A 17,747-nucleotide genomic window follows, 5' to 3' on the forward strand; every position below is an offset into this window, starting at 1 on the left:
AAACATGTTTCCTGCTGCCAGAGTGTTCAATCCTTTCATAATCTTATATGTAATCTTAATCTCAATCATATCCCCTCTCAGTCTTCTAAACTCAAGGGTATACAAGCCCAGTCGCTTCAGTCTTTCAGTGTAAAGTAATCCCTCCATTCCAGGAATTGACCTCGTGAACCTACGCTGCACTCCCTCAATAGCCAGAATGTCTTTCCTCAAATTTGGCGACCAGAACTGCACACAGTACTCCAGGTGTGGTCTCACCATATCAACTTAAACTCCACTTTTGTGACAGAGATCTCTTTTTGTTAAATATAGAAGATGGACTACTTCCACTTAATTAAAATTCTCCTACTTAATTTTTTATTTTTTAAAAACTAATTTGTTGCACTTCACCTGCAGACAGAATATGTAGTTTACAAGCTCTGTCAAAGTGATGATCACAGGATTGCACCTCCCAAACGGCTATCTATGCATCTTATCTCTGATTCGTGTTTCTTTGCAGACCCTATTTTGGATTTCAGTTATTGAACTGCTATTGACACTGAAAGGGGAGCAAGAGGAATAAAGTAAATGCACAATCAGTGTCTCTTTCGGTTCCATCAGGACAACTTGACTCCAGACTTACGTCCTGATGAAGGGCTTTTGCCCGAAACGTCGAATCTCCTGTTCCTTGGATGCTGCCTGACCTGCTGCGCTTTAACCAGCAACACATTTTCAGACCAAATATGAAAACACCAGACTTGAATCGTTAACTCTGTTTCTCCCTCCACATATGTTGCCATACCTGCTGAGTTTCTGTAGCATTCCCTATGTTTGTTTCTTTTTTAGCGTCTGCAATATTTTGATTTTACTTGAATGAACAAAAGAGTTCAATTTCAGATCTGAGAGGAAAGTGACTGTTGTTGACATCAAAGTGGCATTGAATCACGCCTGGCATCAATGAAAACTAACAAAATTAAGGTCAGTAGGAATGGGTGGAAAAAGCTTGCAACTCCTTAGAGTCGGACCTAATATGTGAAGATGGTTGTAATTATTGAATGTCAATTATCTCAATCCTGGGATACGTGCGGTGTTTGCATAGTGGTATTATTACAAGCTTGGTAATTAAAAGGTCTAGGTTCATTCTCTGGGGACCTAGGTTCTGATCCCACCATTGAAAATGTGTTGCTGGTTAAAGCACAGCAGGTTAGGCAGCATCCAAGGAATAGGAAATTCGACGTTTCGGGCATAAGCCCTTCATCATGACAGCTGGTGGAATTTAAATTTTATTAAATGAAAACTAATTCCTTTATAATTGTGATCGTGGTGCAGTTATCACTTATTGTAATAACAAAACTCTTTTCAACACCTAACTACCAGTTAGCTAGACTATCAGTTCAATGGCAACTAGGGATAGGCAACAAATTATGGCTTTGCTATCAACACTTAATTCCTCACAGAAGTTTCAAAAAAACCACTGCTGAAGTTCCTCAGTGCAGTTTGCTAGACTGAAACATCATCAGCTGCTTCATCAATGAGCTTCCCTTGATTAAATGCCAAATGTTAAGGCTTTGGCTAATGATTACACACTTCAATTCTATTAATTGGTCAGATAAGGATGGAATCTATGTCTGGAAGCAGCAAGGATTGGACTGATGAGTGGCAAAGCACATTTGTGTGACGTAAGTGCCAGATGTGATATCTTCAACCAGAGAATTTTAACTCTCAACAAATCAGTCCTCTTCATATTCAGTGACAGTATTCTGATTGAATCGCTCACCATTGGCCAGAAACTTAACCAGGCCAGCCATATAAATGTTGTGGCGATGAGAGAAGCTCCATAACTCCCCTCCGTATTCCTCAAAGACGTTCTCATTGCTGGCAAGTGTGAAATGTAACTAAATGTCTTCTAATTGTGAGTGCAGCTCGAAGAACACTCAAGAAGCTCTATACCTTCAGGGAAAATTGGCCCTTTTGATCAGTACCCCACCATCACTTGAAGTGTTCACATGACCTGCACATCTTTGGACTGTGGGAGGAAACCAGAGCACTCAGAGGAAACCCACACAGACATGGGGAGAATGTGCAAACTTCACACAGACAGTCGCCGGAGGCTGGAATCGAACCTGGGACCCTGGTGCTGAGAGGCAGCAGTGCTAACTACTGAGCTACCATGCCGCCCACCAGAAACAAAGATAGATGATTTTGTGTGTGCATCCCTTGGGGAGTAGGTCATTGTTAATCTTGAGCAGAGATGAATTGATACATTCCCTTTCACTAACCACTTGTTACTCACCCATACATTTTTGTATGCACTAGTGAACTCCTGTGTGCTACAATGCTATTGTGAAGTGAGTCCTTTTTAATTAATGTTGCTGATTCTCAAATCACATTGCTTGCCTTTGCAACAGTTGATAAATGACATGGATAGACATTTGACAAACAGCCATACTGGAGACTAATTATCATCACACAAGATTCAGTATGAGTTGTATTATTCTCTTGAAATGCATGAGCCTGTTTGAAGATGTTTTTTAGATTGTTACATACTTGATTTAACAAGATTTTTTGAGGATAATTATAATTTTTAAGCATATGGCTCAAAAACAAACTTTCAATCTGACAGTTTGTTACACCATATTGTATAGTCAACCTTATTTGAATAACCAAAAGATGTCTTTGGAAAAATATGAAGTAATGGGAAGATGATAGCCTTGTGGTAGTATCGCTAGACTATTGATCCAGAAACCTAGCTAATGTTCTGGCATCTGGATTCAAAAACTATAATGGCAGATGGTAAAGGTATAAAATTCAACATATCTGGAATTAAGAGTCTACTGATGACCATGACACCATTGTCAATTGTCAGAAAGACCTCATCAGGCTCACTCATGTCATTTAGGGAAAGAAATCTGCCATTCTCACCTGGTTTGACTTACATGTGACTCCAGACCCACAACAAGGTGGTTGACTCTCAACTGCCGTCTAAAATGGCCTAGCAAGCCACTCAGTTGTATCAGTTGTTACAAAGTCTCAAAAAATAAACAAAACTGTATGAGCCACTAGGCATCAACCTAGGCACTAGAAACAACATAAGAAGTAGGAACAGAAGTAGACCACCTTGCCCATCAAGCCTGTTCTGTCATTCAGTAAAATCATGGCTGATCTTTTCATGGACTCAGCTCCCCTTACCCACCCACTCAACCATAACCTTTAATTTCTTTACTGTTCAAAAAGCTACCTTTGCCTTAAAAACATTAAACAAGGTAGTCTTAACTGCTTTACTGGGCAGAGAATTCCACAGATTCACAACCATTTGGGTGAAGAAGTTCCTCCTCAACTCAGCCCTAAGGCTGTGTCCCCTCATTCTAGTTTCACCTATCCGTGAAAACAACCTCCTTCCTTTGAGCCTGTCCATTCCCTTCATAATTTTCTATGTTTCTATAAGAGTCTCCCCCACCTCCCCCCCTCAATCTTCTAAATTCCAGTGAGTACAGTCCAGGTCTACTCAATCTGTCTTCAAAAGGCAAAATTCTCATTTCTGGAATCAACGTAGTGAACCTCCTCTGCACCCCCTCCAGTGGTAGTATATCCTTTCTCAAGTAAGGAGACTAAAACTGTACACAGTACCCCAGTTGTGGTCCAATACAGCTGAGTATTGCCTCCCCAGCTTTAAACTCAATCCCTCTAGCAATGAAGGACAATATTCCATTTGCCGCCTTAATTACCTGCTGCGCCTATAAATCAAAAACCAACTTTTTGTGATTCATGCACAGGATGCTCCAGTTCCTCTGTACAGCAGCATGCTGCAACATTTCACCATTTACATAATAGTCCATTTTGCTGTTATTCCTGCCAAAATGGATGACATCCCATTTACCAACATTGTATTCCATCTGCCAGACCCTTGACCACTCACTTAACCTATCTATATCTATAACTGTATACTTTCAGTGTCCTCTGCACACTGCTTCCTTCTTTGCCACACTACACTCGGTTCCCAGTTCTAAATTGTCGATGTAAATTGTAAACAATTGTGGTCCTAATGCTGATCCTGGAGGCACACCACTAGCCACTGATCACTGAATCAGAAAAACACCAATTTATTCCCAACTGTTTATTTTCTGTTGGTTAATCAATCTTCTTTCCATGCTAATACATTACCTGTTACAACATGTGCCTTTATCTTATGCAGCAGTCTTTTGTGTGGTACCTTGTTTAATGTCTTCTAGAAATCCAGATATCTGACACCCACCAGTTCTCTATTGCTCACCACGCTTGTAATGTCCTCAAAAATTCCAATAAATTAGTTAAACATGACCTGCCTTTCATGAAGAACAACAGAAATCACTATTGACACTGAAAAAGTCCTCCTTGCTAGTATCTGGGAGCTAGTGGCTAATTGGGAGAGCCTTCTCGCAGACTAGTCAAGCAACGAATGACCCGACGGAGGAATCAATTCGTACTTATAGGCAATGTACCAGACACAGCCACCATCATCCCTGGATATATTCCATGACTGGGTATCCATTAAGTGTTATGAGCAATCTGCAACCTCTTGGCCCAGCATATCTCCCATTCAACCATTACCATCAAGCCAGGGAATCGATCCTAGTTCAGTGGAGTGTGTGGGAGGACATGCGAATGTATCCTCCAGCCATACCGAAAAATAAGGTGTCAACCTGGTGAAAGTACCAAACAAGATTACTTGCATGCCAAACTGCAAATGATAGCCAGAACTAAGTGATCCCACTGCGAACAGAGCCTAGTTCTGTGACATTGAGAGATGAATTAACCAACTCACTAGAGGAGATCCCAAAATATCTGCACACTCAATGATGGAAGAGCCAACATATCAATGTAAAAGATAAGGTTAAAGCGTTTACAGCAATCTTCAGCGAGATGAATAAGTGTCAATTGGTCAATCTGTCTTGGCCTTCTCCAGTGGTCTCAACATCCCAGACACTAAACTTTACCTACCTTGATTCACTCTACATGATGTCAAGAAATGTTTGGGAAACACTGGATATTGCAAAGTTTGTGTGCCCTGATGACATTCTGGCAATAGTGGTGAAGACTTGTGCTCCGGAACTTGCTGCTCCCCTAGCCAACTGTTGCAGTACAGTTACAACTCTGGTGTCTATGTGCCAATATGCAGAATTGCCCAAATATGTCCTGTAAGCAAACAGCAGGACCAATCCCAGCCATATATTACCATATCTGTCTGTTATTGATCATTAGTAAAGTGATGGAAAGTGTCATCAACAGTGCTATCAGAAGCTGCTCAATGACATCCAGTTTGGGTTCTGCCAGGGCCACTCAACTCCTTACTATATTACAGTTTTAGTTCAAACATAGACCAAAAAGCTGAGTTCCCATGGTGAGGTGAGAGAGACAGCCCTTGACACCAAGATCACATTCAACTGAGTGTGGCATCAAGGAACCCTAGCAGAACTGGAATCAATGAAGCCATGCCTGGTACACGGGCATATGGTTGTGGTTGATGGAGGTCAGTCATCTTAGTTCCAGGGCAGTTCTTTGGAAGTTCCTCAGGGTAGTGTCTTAGGCTGAACCACCTTAAGCTGCTTCATCAATAGCCATCCTTCTATCATAAGGTCAGAAGTGGGGATGTTTGCTGGTGATTGCACACTGCTCAGCAGCATTCATGACTTCAGATCTGGACAATATCCAGACTTGGACTGACAAGTGGCAAGTAATATTCGTGCAACACAAATGACCGTTTCCAACAAGAGACAATGTAACCCCCGCCTCTTGATATTCAATGGTATTACCATCACTGAGTCCCCCACTATCAACATCCTTGTGGTTACTGTTGACGAAAAATTCAGTTGGACTCACTATATAAGCACAAACACAAGAGCAGGTCAGGGGTTAGGAACACTGTGCTGAGTAACTCACCTCCTGACTCCCTAAAGCCTGTTCATCACCTATAAGGCACAAGGCAGGAGTGTGAGGGAATACTCCTCATTTGCCTGATTGGGTGCAGTTCCAACAACGCTCCAGAAACTTGATGCCATCCAGGACAAAGTAACCTGCTTGATTGGTACCATATCCACAATCATCCACTCCCCTTCACCACTGCCACTGAGTAGCACCAATGTGTACTATCTAAAAGATGCACAACAGAAACTCACGAAGGATCCTTAGACAGCACCTTCTGAATCAATGACGACTTTCATCAAGAAAGAAAAGGGCAGCAGGTACATGGGAACACCACCAACCTGCATGATCCCCTCCGAGCTATTCTCCTGACTTGGAAATATGGCGCTGTTCAAATGCTGTTGCTGAGTCAAAATTCTGGAATTCACTTCCTCAGGGCAATGTGGGTCAATCTATAACATGTGTACTGATGCAGTTCAAGAAAGCAGCTCACCCCGCCAACCCGACACCATTCTAACTCCACCGTCCCAGTTCTGAAACCAAGGAAAGTATGTTTGAGCTTGCTAAGGTATTTCTACGTGGCAGAGTCTGGCTGGGGATGGGGTTTCAATGATGAAGAGTGCTGCGGGGGGGTGTCCCTGCTTGTGAGGGGTGGTGTTGTGGCAGGGGTGCCATTGGGTTGGGATATCTGGTCGACATGGACGGGTTGGACCGACGAGTCTGTTTCTGTGCTGTACATCTCGATGACTTGGCTCATTAAAAGAAAATACACCAATTGTGCAGAGGTTTTAAATAGCACTTCCTTGATGCAAGTCCAAAACTAGAGGGCATAGGTTTAATGCGAAAGGGGAAAGATTTAAATAGGACCAGAGGTTGATACGTATGTGGAGTGAACTGCTAGAGGAAGTGGTAGAGGTGAGTGCAATTACAACATTCAAAAGACATTTGGATAGGTACATAGATAAGAAAGGTTTAGAGGGATATGGGCCAAAAGCAGGCATTTGGGACTAGTTTAGTTTTGGAAACCTGGTTGGCATGGGTGAGTTGGACTGAAGGGTCTTTTTTGATGCTGTAAGACTCTGACTTACACTCCTGCACCGAAGTCATTATAAGATATTGTGTTATAGGTTATCTTTATTAATACACTCACCAGCTCACTATATTCATTAATACTGGGTTCCTGTTCATCCATTCATAAGCATTTACTAACCTGTTGCTTACTATAACACAGTTTCTTTCATTCATTAAACCATGGATCTGTAATATGTTTTACTATCATAAGATAGACCAAATTTAAAACAACCCTTTTTAATCAAACCAACCCTTTTAAACCCATTATTGCATTTTCACACGTTATAAGCAGTGTTTACCTCTGAATAGAATATAGAACAATACCATCCTCGCCATCATGTCTCCACGAAACATTATTATACTAATCAGCCCTTACCAAAGATCTCCTGAACCTGGATAGTTTACAGAACACCAAATAGTTTCCTCAATTAGCACAAACTTGTTAAATACCTTTTAACTGAACCATTATCCCTTTAGGAAACTAACTGTCAAAACAGGGCTTTGGTGAAATTGCATGTATGAATGAAGCCCACACTGGCAAATAGTAAACAAATCTCACAACCCAGCTGCGATAATCAGTTTAGTATCCTTTATTTTTAAATTAAATATATGTACATTTTCTAACTTATTTGGTTAAAAATCTCACAACACTAGGTTATAGTCCAACAGGTTTATTTGGAAGCACGAGTTTTCGAAGGGCTACTTCCTCATCAGGTGGTCATGGAACAGGACCATAAGACACAGAATTTATAGCAAAAGTTTACATTTATAACAGAAGTTTTCAGCATGTGGCTGAAATTTATTAAACAAACTTTGATTAAGTTTTTCATCTTTTAGAATTAAATCCCATATTAACACATTAACAAACTGAAACTAGCAAAACCATTTCAAAAAATGAAAATCTTAATCTGTTTCTTTAATGTATTTCAGCTGCATGACATTGTAACCTTTTGCTGTAAATGCTGTGTCTTATAGTCCTGCTCCACAACCACCTGATGAAGAAGCAGTGTTTTGAAAGCTAGTGCTTCCAAATAAACCCTGTTGGACTATATCAGGACTATAACATGGCGTTGTGTGATTTTAAACTTTGACCACCCAAGTCCAGCACCAGCTCCTCCAAATCATAACTAATTAGAACATATAGGCCTAGTATTTTTACTAACATTTACTAACTTAAAAGTCAAAAGAACTAACACGTCTTAATTACATAGACAGACTAGACAAACACTCTTAATCCCGTCAGAAGTAATAGCCAAGACTTAGCACATGCTTTAACTCATCTCCTGTCTCCCAGGACAGAAGCCTTTCACACCTTTGTGTACTGTAGATGAAACAATGTAACACCATAGTAATGGAATTTTAATATATGTTAGAACTGGATGAAGGGGCTCTTGTAAGAATTGTACTTTTTGGATTCTATTGCCACCTCGAACATGTAATGCGATTGCTGAATGAAAGAGTCTATTTTTGCCGCTCTCAGATTTCGGTCGTTATTTGAATACAATCCCACAGGAGTGATATCAGCCATTGAGAAAGTCCCAGTTCTGACAGAAATATGATATCTGTACTTGGCTGACCACTCCACTTCACTACTTCTTCCCTTTGATGAGCCATAAAATCCAGTGAAAGAGAATAATCCCTTCCTACAATTCATGATGGCAATTAACTTGTTCCTCAGGATGTTAAAAAAAGTATTTATTTTTAGGACTTCTTGTGACCATCAGATGTCATAAAGCCCTTTGCAGTATTGTTTTAATACAAGATATGCAGAAGCTGATATGGACTCTGCAAACCTCCACATGTGATACTATATTTTTGTGATGTATATTGAGGAATAAATATCGGCCAAGACCCCGGCATGCATTTGAGGTATCTGAGCTGCATACTGATGGTGGTTGCAGAATCAACTTATGATACTGGAAGTCATTGTCGCATGTGGAAGTCTGTACAGAAGGTAAACAACAGGAATGCTGCTCCATGCAGTCATTCAAAATAGTGCTGTGGACTGTTTTTCACTCACCAATTATAGTGTATTCTAATGTCTTATCTGAATGACTGAACCTATGGCAAAACAGCACATGTACAGTTTACCACATGCTGGGAAGCTGATGCTCCACATCCATCTCCCCTTTGCTTTCAGTATCCTCCACTTCCTCATCCTTAGTTTGTTGACATCAACAGTGCATGCAGATGCTTCCTGAAATCTGTCATGGCCAGTTATCATCATGAGACACCTCTGCACATTGCAGGGGCCATTTTGCCATTCTGGATGATCACTCGAAAATGAATTTGCCATTATGCGTATTTACTTTTGGCATTGGTTGACCTTTTTGGGTTTTGAGTGCTCACTTTGTATATTTTTTCTTCAAGGCTTATGGAATGTCTGCATTGCCATTAAATTTGATAAGAGGTACAAGGAATGTGGTTTATGAAAGACTTCAGAATACCGAAGACCTTGAAGAAGTGGAACAGCAAGTGGAAAAGATTAAATCCAAGGTTTGGGTAAAAGCGTTCATGTCAGTATGCATTATATTTCAAGATCTTTTAACGATTTTCAAAAGAAAGGATGCATTGATTCTGAATGTATTTTACTCGTTTTCTAAAGTTCACTGGGATCCTGATAATTAAAAAACTAATGAGTTAATCTTTGATAAAGGTCCTCCAAAGTTTGCAATTATTTTGGCATTATAATCATAGCACTGCATTAGCGATCAAAAGATTGTGAATTTTAAACCCATCAAAGCACACTGAAAAAGTAAATTGAATTGGTCAAAGCAGGTACACTTAGAACATTTAAAAAACATTTGGACAAGTATATGAATAGGAAATGTTTTGAGGGATATGGGCAAAAGAGAGTGGTTTACTTTGATTAACCTGGTCAGCATGGGCAAGTTGGACCAAAGGGTCAGCTTCCATGCTGAATGACTAGATTCTGTTCATAGAGTCATACAATCATTTGTAGGCTGACACAAGTAAAGGAACTCAAAAGCTGCTGTTAACTTTAATTTCCAAATGCTTTCCTAATGATTTTCTACAAGGAATTTTCCACCTACTCCAATCATCCAATGTATTTTTGACTTTGTGCTCTCAGAGAAGCCAGTAAAATATTAACAAGTCAGAGTCACCCAGATCTCTCGTTTTTTTTAATTTGAAAGGATCAAACATGGTAATTTTGATAGGTGGATAGGGGCATTAAAAATAGATCAAACATACAATGCTGTCAGAATGGCTGTTGTTTTGGAGGAGTTCAAAGAATTCACTTTCTCACCAGGAGCAGCGTGATGGCTCAGTGGTTAGCACTGCTGCCTTACAGTGCCAGGGATCCATCTTCAATTCCAGCCTCGGGCGACTGTCTGTCTGTCTGTGTGGAGTTTACACGTTCTCCCTGTGTGGGTTTCCTCCGGGTGTTCCAGTTTATCCCGCAGTCCAATTATATTGGATTAGGTGGATTGACCATGCTAAGTTGCCTGGAGTGTCCAGGAATGTGTAGGTTAGTTGGATTAGCCATGCAGGGTTACAGGGATAGGGTAGGGAGGTAGTTTTGGTAGGATGCTCTTCAGAGGGTCAGTGTGGCTAGGATGGGCCAAATGGTCTATTTCCACACTGTAAGGAATGCTATGATCTTGGTTAGTAGTACACACTCATTATCTTGTGCAGGCTCTAGTTGGGTTTAGATTATAAACAGAGGAACTTTCAGTCAGTACATGTCAGACTCAGGCAATCAGTTACAGTAAATGCTGTAAAATCTCATTTTTCCAAGGCAAAACTGTGAAGGCAATCCTGGCCAAGGTTAGAAGTAAGAAACAGATTGGTAACTAGGAGTTACTCAGTTAAGATCAAGTTAGCCAGACTTTTGAAATAAAACACAACAGAAGAAGTCACCCATCATTTTTAAAATTTTAGTATTCTAGAAATTCTCAGCCAAGTTTGTAGAGGATTTCCTCAAGATAGTTTTAATTATTCAACTGATGAAAATATGTGGTTACACAGAAAATCATAAAGTATTTTCTAGTATTTCTGGAGAATATCTATATTATTTTTTCCCAAATCATATATCTACTGATCTTTTGCAAATCTTTCAATAAAACATGAAAGGGTTCAGAAAGATTAACAAGGATATTACCAGAGTTGGAGGATTTGAGTTATAGGGAGAGGTTGAATAGGCTAGAACAGTTTTCCCTGGAGAGTCGAAGGCTAAGGAGTGACCTTATAGAGGGTTATAAAACCATGAGGGGCATGAATAGGATAAATAGACAAAGCTTTTCCCTAAGGTGGAGGAGTCCAGAACTAAGGGGCATAGGTTTAGGGTGAGAGGGGAAAGATATAAAAGAGACCTAAGGGGCAACCTTTTCATGCAGAGGGTGGTACATGTATGGAATGAACTGCCAGAGGAAGTGTTGGAGGCTAGTACAATTGCAACATTTAAAAGGCATCTGGATGTATATATGAATAAGAAGGGTTTGGAGGGATATGGGCTGGGTGATGGCAAGTGGGACTAGATTGGGTTGGGATATCTGGTTGGCAAGGGAAAGTTGGACCAAAGGGTCTGTTTCTGTGCTGTACATCTCTATGACTCTAAAACATTACATTTCGTTAGAATCTACACAGGAGCATTATGAAGCAAAATATGAAATAGTGCCAATTGACTTAATAGACCAGATAATAAAAAGCTTGGTCAAAGATGTAAGCTTTAAAGAGTGTCATAAAGGAAAAAGTGTTGGGAGTGAGTTCCAGAGCTTGGAGCATTGGCAGCTGAAAGCATAGTCATAATGTTGGAGTGATCAAAATCAAGAGTGATCAAGAGGCTAGATTTAGAGGATCATAAGAATTCCAGAGGGTTGTGGGACTGCAGGACATTAGAGGTAAGATTAAAAAGGTCCTGGAGATATTTATTAATGTAGTACAGTAAACACAGGATGGTGGGTAAACAGGACTTAGCATGAGTATGGAGATAGGGTATTAAAGTTTTAGGTGGTCGTGTTTACAGAGATGTTGGTCAGGAGGTATGATTGAGGGTCATAGCAGCAATCTTAGAAAGATGAGAATAGGCAGGTTTCATGCAGGGATGGTGAGAGGAATTTGGTAGCATGTCTTGGGTGTCAGATATGACTCCAAGCAGTAAAGCAATTTGGATCTGTATCATACAGCTGCCAAGGAGCGAAAGGAGTTCGTGACTAAGGAGTGGGGTTTGTAGTAGGTATTGAAGACAATGGCTGCACTCTTCCCAATACTCCCAAAGCCAAACTGGATTGTGTGAAAGTCGGCACATTCTAATATCCAAATTGTAAGCTTGCTTGAATATTTATTTACATCAGAGAAATAGATTACTTGAACTGTGCTTTACAATGCTCATTGAATTTTCTAACAGTGTGTGGATGGCCGCCCACTTTCCACGGGGGACCGGAAAGCATTACAGAAGCTGCAGGAAAAGTTGCGGACACTTAGAAGAAGAGACAGACACCTGGAAACTGCAGAGAGAAGTTGTTGGTTAAAGTTTTGCTGTGCTCTACGACCCCTTAAGGTGCATTTGGCAGTATACATTACAAATGACCTATTGTAGACACTTTTGTGCGTAAAGGTCTGATGTCCAAAAACTAATGTCCTTAGGATCAAAGCCTATGCCAGAATTCAAACTTTTCCAAATTTTGCACATAAGACTTGAAAGGGCTGGAAAAGTTGCAGAAGAACGTCCTGCTGTTGTTCTCTTTCTCAGAAGCAATCCTTGTCCCTGTCAGCTAGTGGAGTGGGCAGCTTTTCATCTACAGAATAGATCAGGCTGCGGGTGGAGAGACATCTTAAAGTCTTGGTTTGTATTTGCACAATACTTGCATTCCATTCTTTAGGATCAGCCTGAAACTGGCTATGTTTATAAAATCAAAATATTTGACTAAATATTGTTATGACACAGGGTAAACCCTTCTGCTAATTAAACCAAGCACACAATGCTTCAGTGGTTAGCACTGCTGCCTCACAGTGCCAGGGACCCAGGTTCAATTTCTGCCCCGGGTGACTGTCTGAGATTACATCTTCAAGTTGTTCAGTCACGTGACAGGTGCCTGCATTCACTCTTTCTTAAAGGTACAGTACATGCCTTCAACTTCATAATACTATCAAAAATGTCCAATTTTTGGACAGCTACAGTTTGAATTATGTACCTGAACTTGCATAACTCTTGAATATAATTTCAGTAGATGGATTTTTTTTCTGACTTTGGGCATGGCTTACAACATCGTGGACAAAGCTGGAATTTCTAATGATCATTTGACTCCAGCATCTTCTTGTCTGATATTAAATACCATGCCCAGAATATCTTGGTTTGTGTGATATCTAAACATCATGCCCAGAATGATACTTAAACAAAATGGTCCTCAAATAATGCACTTTAAAAGAACAGACTCATCAGTATTCAGAATTCTGGACACATTTCCATTAGTAGCAAGGGGGACAAAGTAGCGTAAAATCTGTAACAGATGTGCAGTGAAGGCAGTGTGGCAGAGTGGAGACCTTTTTTTGTTTTAAAGTCCAAGTGGTTCACTCAGTGTTAGGTGGTCAAACAGATGGCTCAATTTTGAGCATTTGAAAATATATTTCCACAGGTCAAGGTTCTTCTCAGAAAGTGTTATCGGTTTAATTTCTCCCCCTGTCTTAGAGAGTTGGAGCATGAAATCCATTCAGTAATTGAAACATTTGTGTTGTAGTAGAAGGCACTGCTATAAATAATTTCAGATACATACAGCAATGTTTTGTTTGGTTTTTAATCAGCTTTTTTTATTGCTGGTGGGAATGGAAATGACCAATATAAATCATACGCAAATTGTACTGAGCACCTATCGAAGTTTTTCTGATTCAGATTTTTAAGGAAATGGCATGAATTGATTCTATCCCACTGCCCAAGCAAGAGAGTATGTGGATGCTTTGATTTGATCTATTACTATCACGTACTGAGCTACAGTGAAAAATGTTGTCCTTCCTGAAGAAGAGCTACATCTGAAACTTCACTTCCCCACCTCCTGATGCTGCCTGGCTTGTTGTGTTCTTCCAGCCTCCTACTAGTCTACTTTGGATTCCAGCATCTGCGGTTTTTTTTATCTGTAACTTGTGTGCTTTACAGGCACATGGCACTATACAAGTACATCAGGCTAACAAAACAGAGTGCAGGATGCAGTGTTACAACTGCCTAGAGGTTGCAGAGAAAGATCAGTATTAATATTTAAGAGGTCCATATACAAATCTGATAACAGTATGGGAGAAGCTGTTCTTGAATCTCGTTGGACGTGTATTCAAACTTTTATATCTTCAGCCTGAGAAAAGAGACAAAGAGAGTATAACCGGAATGGGAGGGATCTTTGATTATGTTGGTTGCTTTCCTGATGCAGTGGTAAGTATAGATGAATTTAGTGGATGGGAGATTGGTTTGCATGATGGGCTGGCTACCTTCATAACTCTCTATATTTTTGTAGTCTTGGGAAGAGCTGTTGCCATACCATGGTGTGATGCATCTAGATAGGATGCTTTCTGTGGTGCATTTATAAAGGTTTGTAAGCATCTTTATGAACATGCAGAATTTCCTTTGCCTCCTGAGGAAGTAGAGGCATGTTGTGCTTTCTTGACTGTAGTATCAACGTGGGTAGATGAGGACATATTGTTGGTGATCATCACTCCCACAAGCTTGACACTCTTGACTGTCTCCACCTCAGCACCATTGATGCAGAGCGGGGCATGCCCTCCAATCCACTTCCTGAAGTCAATGATCAACTCTCGTTTTGCTGACATTGATGGAGAAATTGTTGTCTTTACATCGTGCCGCTAAGCACACCATCTCCTTCCTTTAAGTAAAAAATGAGGTCTGCAGATGCTGGAGATCACAGCTGAAAATGTGTTGCTGGTCAAAGCACAGCAGGCCAGGCAGCATCTCAGGAATAGAGAATTCGACGTTTCGAGCATAAGCCCTTCATCAGGAATGAGAGAGAGTAGCCAAGCAGGCTAAGATAAAAGGTAGGGAGGAGGGACTTGGGGGAGGAGCGATGGAGGTGGGATAGGTGGAAGGAGGTCAAGGTGAGGGTGATAGGCCGGAGTGGGGTGGGGGCGGAGAGGTCAGGAAGAAGATTGCAGGTTAGGAGGGCGGTGCTGAGTTGAGGGAACCGACTGAGACAAGGTGGGGGGAGGGGGAATGAGGATTTGTTGTAGGGACAAGGTGGGGGGAGGGGAAATCTCCTTCCTTTGCACGGTGGCACAGTGGTTAGCACTGCTGCCTCACAGCGCCTGTAGACCCGGGTTCAATTCCCGACTCAGGCGACTGACTGTGTGGAGTTTGCACGTTCTCCCCGTGTCTGCGTGGGTTTCCTCCGGGTGCTCCGGTTTCCTCCCACAGTCACAAAGATGTGCGGGTCAGGTGAATTGGCCATGCTAAATTGCCCGTAGTGTTAGGTAAGGGGTAAATGTAGGGGAATGGGTGGGTTGCGCTTCGGCGGGTCGGTGTGGACTTGTTGGGCCGAAGGGCCTGTTTCCACACTGTAAGTCTAATCTAAAAAAAAAATCTAATTTACTCTGTCTTGTCATTGTTTAAGATCTGACCTACAGCAATGGTGTTGTCAGCAAATTTGTAAATGGGGTTGATGTGGAATGTAGCCACACAGTCGTGTTTGTAAAAGGAGTATAGTAGGTGACTTGCACAGCCTTGTGGGGCACCAGTATTGAAGATTATTGTGGAGGATTATTGTTGAGGATTATTGTGGAGGAGGTGTTGCCTATCTTTACTGACTGCAGTTTGTTGGTCAGGAAGTTGAGAATCCAGTTACAGAGGGGTAAAGTGGCGACCTAGGTCGCAGAGATCAGAAATGAATTTTTTTGGAATTATGATGTTAAAGGCGGAGGTGTAGTCAATAAGGTAGGAGCCTGATATAGGTATTTTTTTTGTCCGGATGTTCCAGGGAGATGATGTCTGCCATGGACCTGTAGCTTTGATAGGCAAATTGCAAGGGATCAAGGCAGTAGGGGAGGTTGGAGTTGATATGACCTATGACCGCCCCTCCAGGCAGGGAGGTTGGAGTTGATGTGAGCCATGACCACCCTTCCAAGGCACTTATTATAGATGTCAGAGCTTTCAGGCAATAATCACTGAAATTACTACAGGGTTTTTCTTTGGCGCTGGAATAATAGAGATCTTCTTGAAGCAAGTGAGGACTTCAGATAGTGGTAAGGAGAGATTGAAGATTTCTGCGATTAGTCCCACCCGCTGGTCTGCGCAGAATCTGAGTGCATGGCTGGAAACTCCATCCGGGCTGCTGTCTTCCTGTGGGTTCACCCTTAGGAAGGCTGATGTAACGTGTTGCAGTGACCAATAGTCAGGTGCATCTGAGTCTTTTGGGACGGATGGTGTGGATTCACTGCCCTTCAATTCAAATTGAGTGTAGAATGCATTGAGTTCATCAGTAGTGATGAAGTTTTGTTCGTGATTCAGTTCGACTTAGCCTTTTAGCCTGTTATATCGCGTAAGTCTTGTCACAGACAATGGGTGTCCATATGGTTAATCAGGGTCTCGAGCTTAGATTGATATTGCTTCTTGGGGTCCATGATGCCTTGTAAAGGTTGTACCTGGATTTTCTGTCAAGGTCACCCGACTTGGACATCTCAGACCTGAACTTGAGCAAGGAGTGAATCTTCCAGTTCAGCCATAGTTTCCATCTGAGGAATGTTCGATTGATTTCTTTGGCGCAGTGGCATCTACACACTCACGAGTGAAGTCTGTAACAGTAGTGGCATACATTTTTAAGTTGACCACTGAGTTCTTGAATATGGAGCAGTCTACTGACTATAGGCAGTCCCGTAGAAGACCTTCTGTTTCCTCAGTAGCCCAAAACTGCACTGCTTTCTGTACTGGGTCTGCATGCTTCAGTTTCTGTGTTTCTGGAAGGAGAACCACAGCGTTGTGACCTGATCCTCCAAACTGTGATTGGGGAATGGAGCAGTAGCTTTCTTTGGTTGTATAGCAATGATTAAGATTGTTCAGACCTGCTGAGACAGGAGATGTGTTGATGATATTTTGTAACACATTCTTGAGGGATTGAAGTCACCAGCTACAATAAAAAAGAGAATTCCTTTTCAAGCCTATTTGTAGCGTTGTGTAAATCAACAGGTGCATTCTTCACTTCTACATGGGGTGCGATGTAGACTGCTGTCAGGATGACAGAGGTGTATTCAGGAGGCAGGTAATGTGGTCGGCATTTCAGTGTTAAAGGACTCGCCAGGGTTACCACATCTGTGTACCAGGAGGTTTTGATTAGGAAGCAGTCCCCTCCATCCCTTGCCTTACCCAGGAATGCCAAGCAGTCCATTTGGTGAACTGAGAAAAGGCACAGTCAAGTGTAGCAGGGGGTGAGCCAGGTGTCTGTGAAACAGAGCATACAAGTTTCTCAATTCTGTTTGGAAGGTGTGTCTGACTTGTTTTCAGTGGCTTGGATGTTTGTCAGAAATATGCTGGGGAGGAATGATTTGAAATCTTTGACTTTCTGTCTCACTTGACGTCCAGCACATCTCCTACATTTCCTGGGTAGGTGGCTGCTCCGGGTCAACCTTGGGCATCAGTGAGGGAAATCTGCTGCTGCAGAAGGATAGGGTCCTGGGCCCCATTCGCGGCATTGAGCATTCTGGGCATGTCTTGTGGTCAAAATAATTGAGCCTCCTCATTGTCAGGTCTTGTTGCCGTGCCAGTAAGGCCTCAGCTCCGGGTTTCCACAAGCTCAAGGAAGTTGGGCCTGCACGAGGCCAGAAGTCTTTGAACTCTCTGGACTTGCAGTTCCAGC

General features: G+C 41.7%; 1 protein-coding gene across 2 annotated transcripts in view; it reads left to right on the plus strand.

Moving 5' to 3' along the window:
• The window catches only part of lmbrd1 (LMBR1 domain containing 1), a 282,689-nt gene that overhangs the window by 173,671 nt on the left and 91,271 nt on the right, over window positions 1-17,747 (plus strand). For both annotated transcript variants that reach the window (XM_060821284.1, XM_060821285.1), the window contains 2 exons: window positions 9,316-9,441; window positions 12,314-12,466. In XM_060821284.1, coding sequence (XP_060677267.1) covers window positions 9,316-9,441; window positions 12,314-12,466 — 279 coding nt within the window. The remainder of the gene's footprint in view (window positions 1-9,315; window positions 9,442-12,313; window positions 12,467-17,747) is intronic.

This window comes from Hemiscyllium ocellatum, chromosome 3 (assembly GCF_020745735.1).
Source record: "Hemiscyllium ocellatum isolate sHemOce1 chromosome 3, sHemOce1.pat.X.cur, whole genome shotgun sequence".
Lineage (NCBI taxonomy): Eukaryota > Metazoa > Chordata > Chondrichthyes > Orectolobiformes > Hemiscylliidae > Hemiscyllium > Hemiscyllium ocellatum.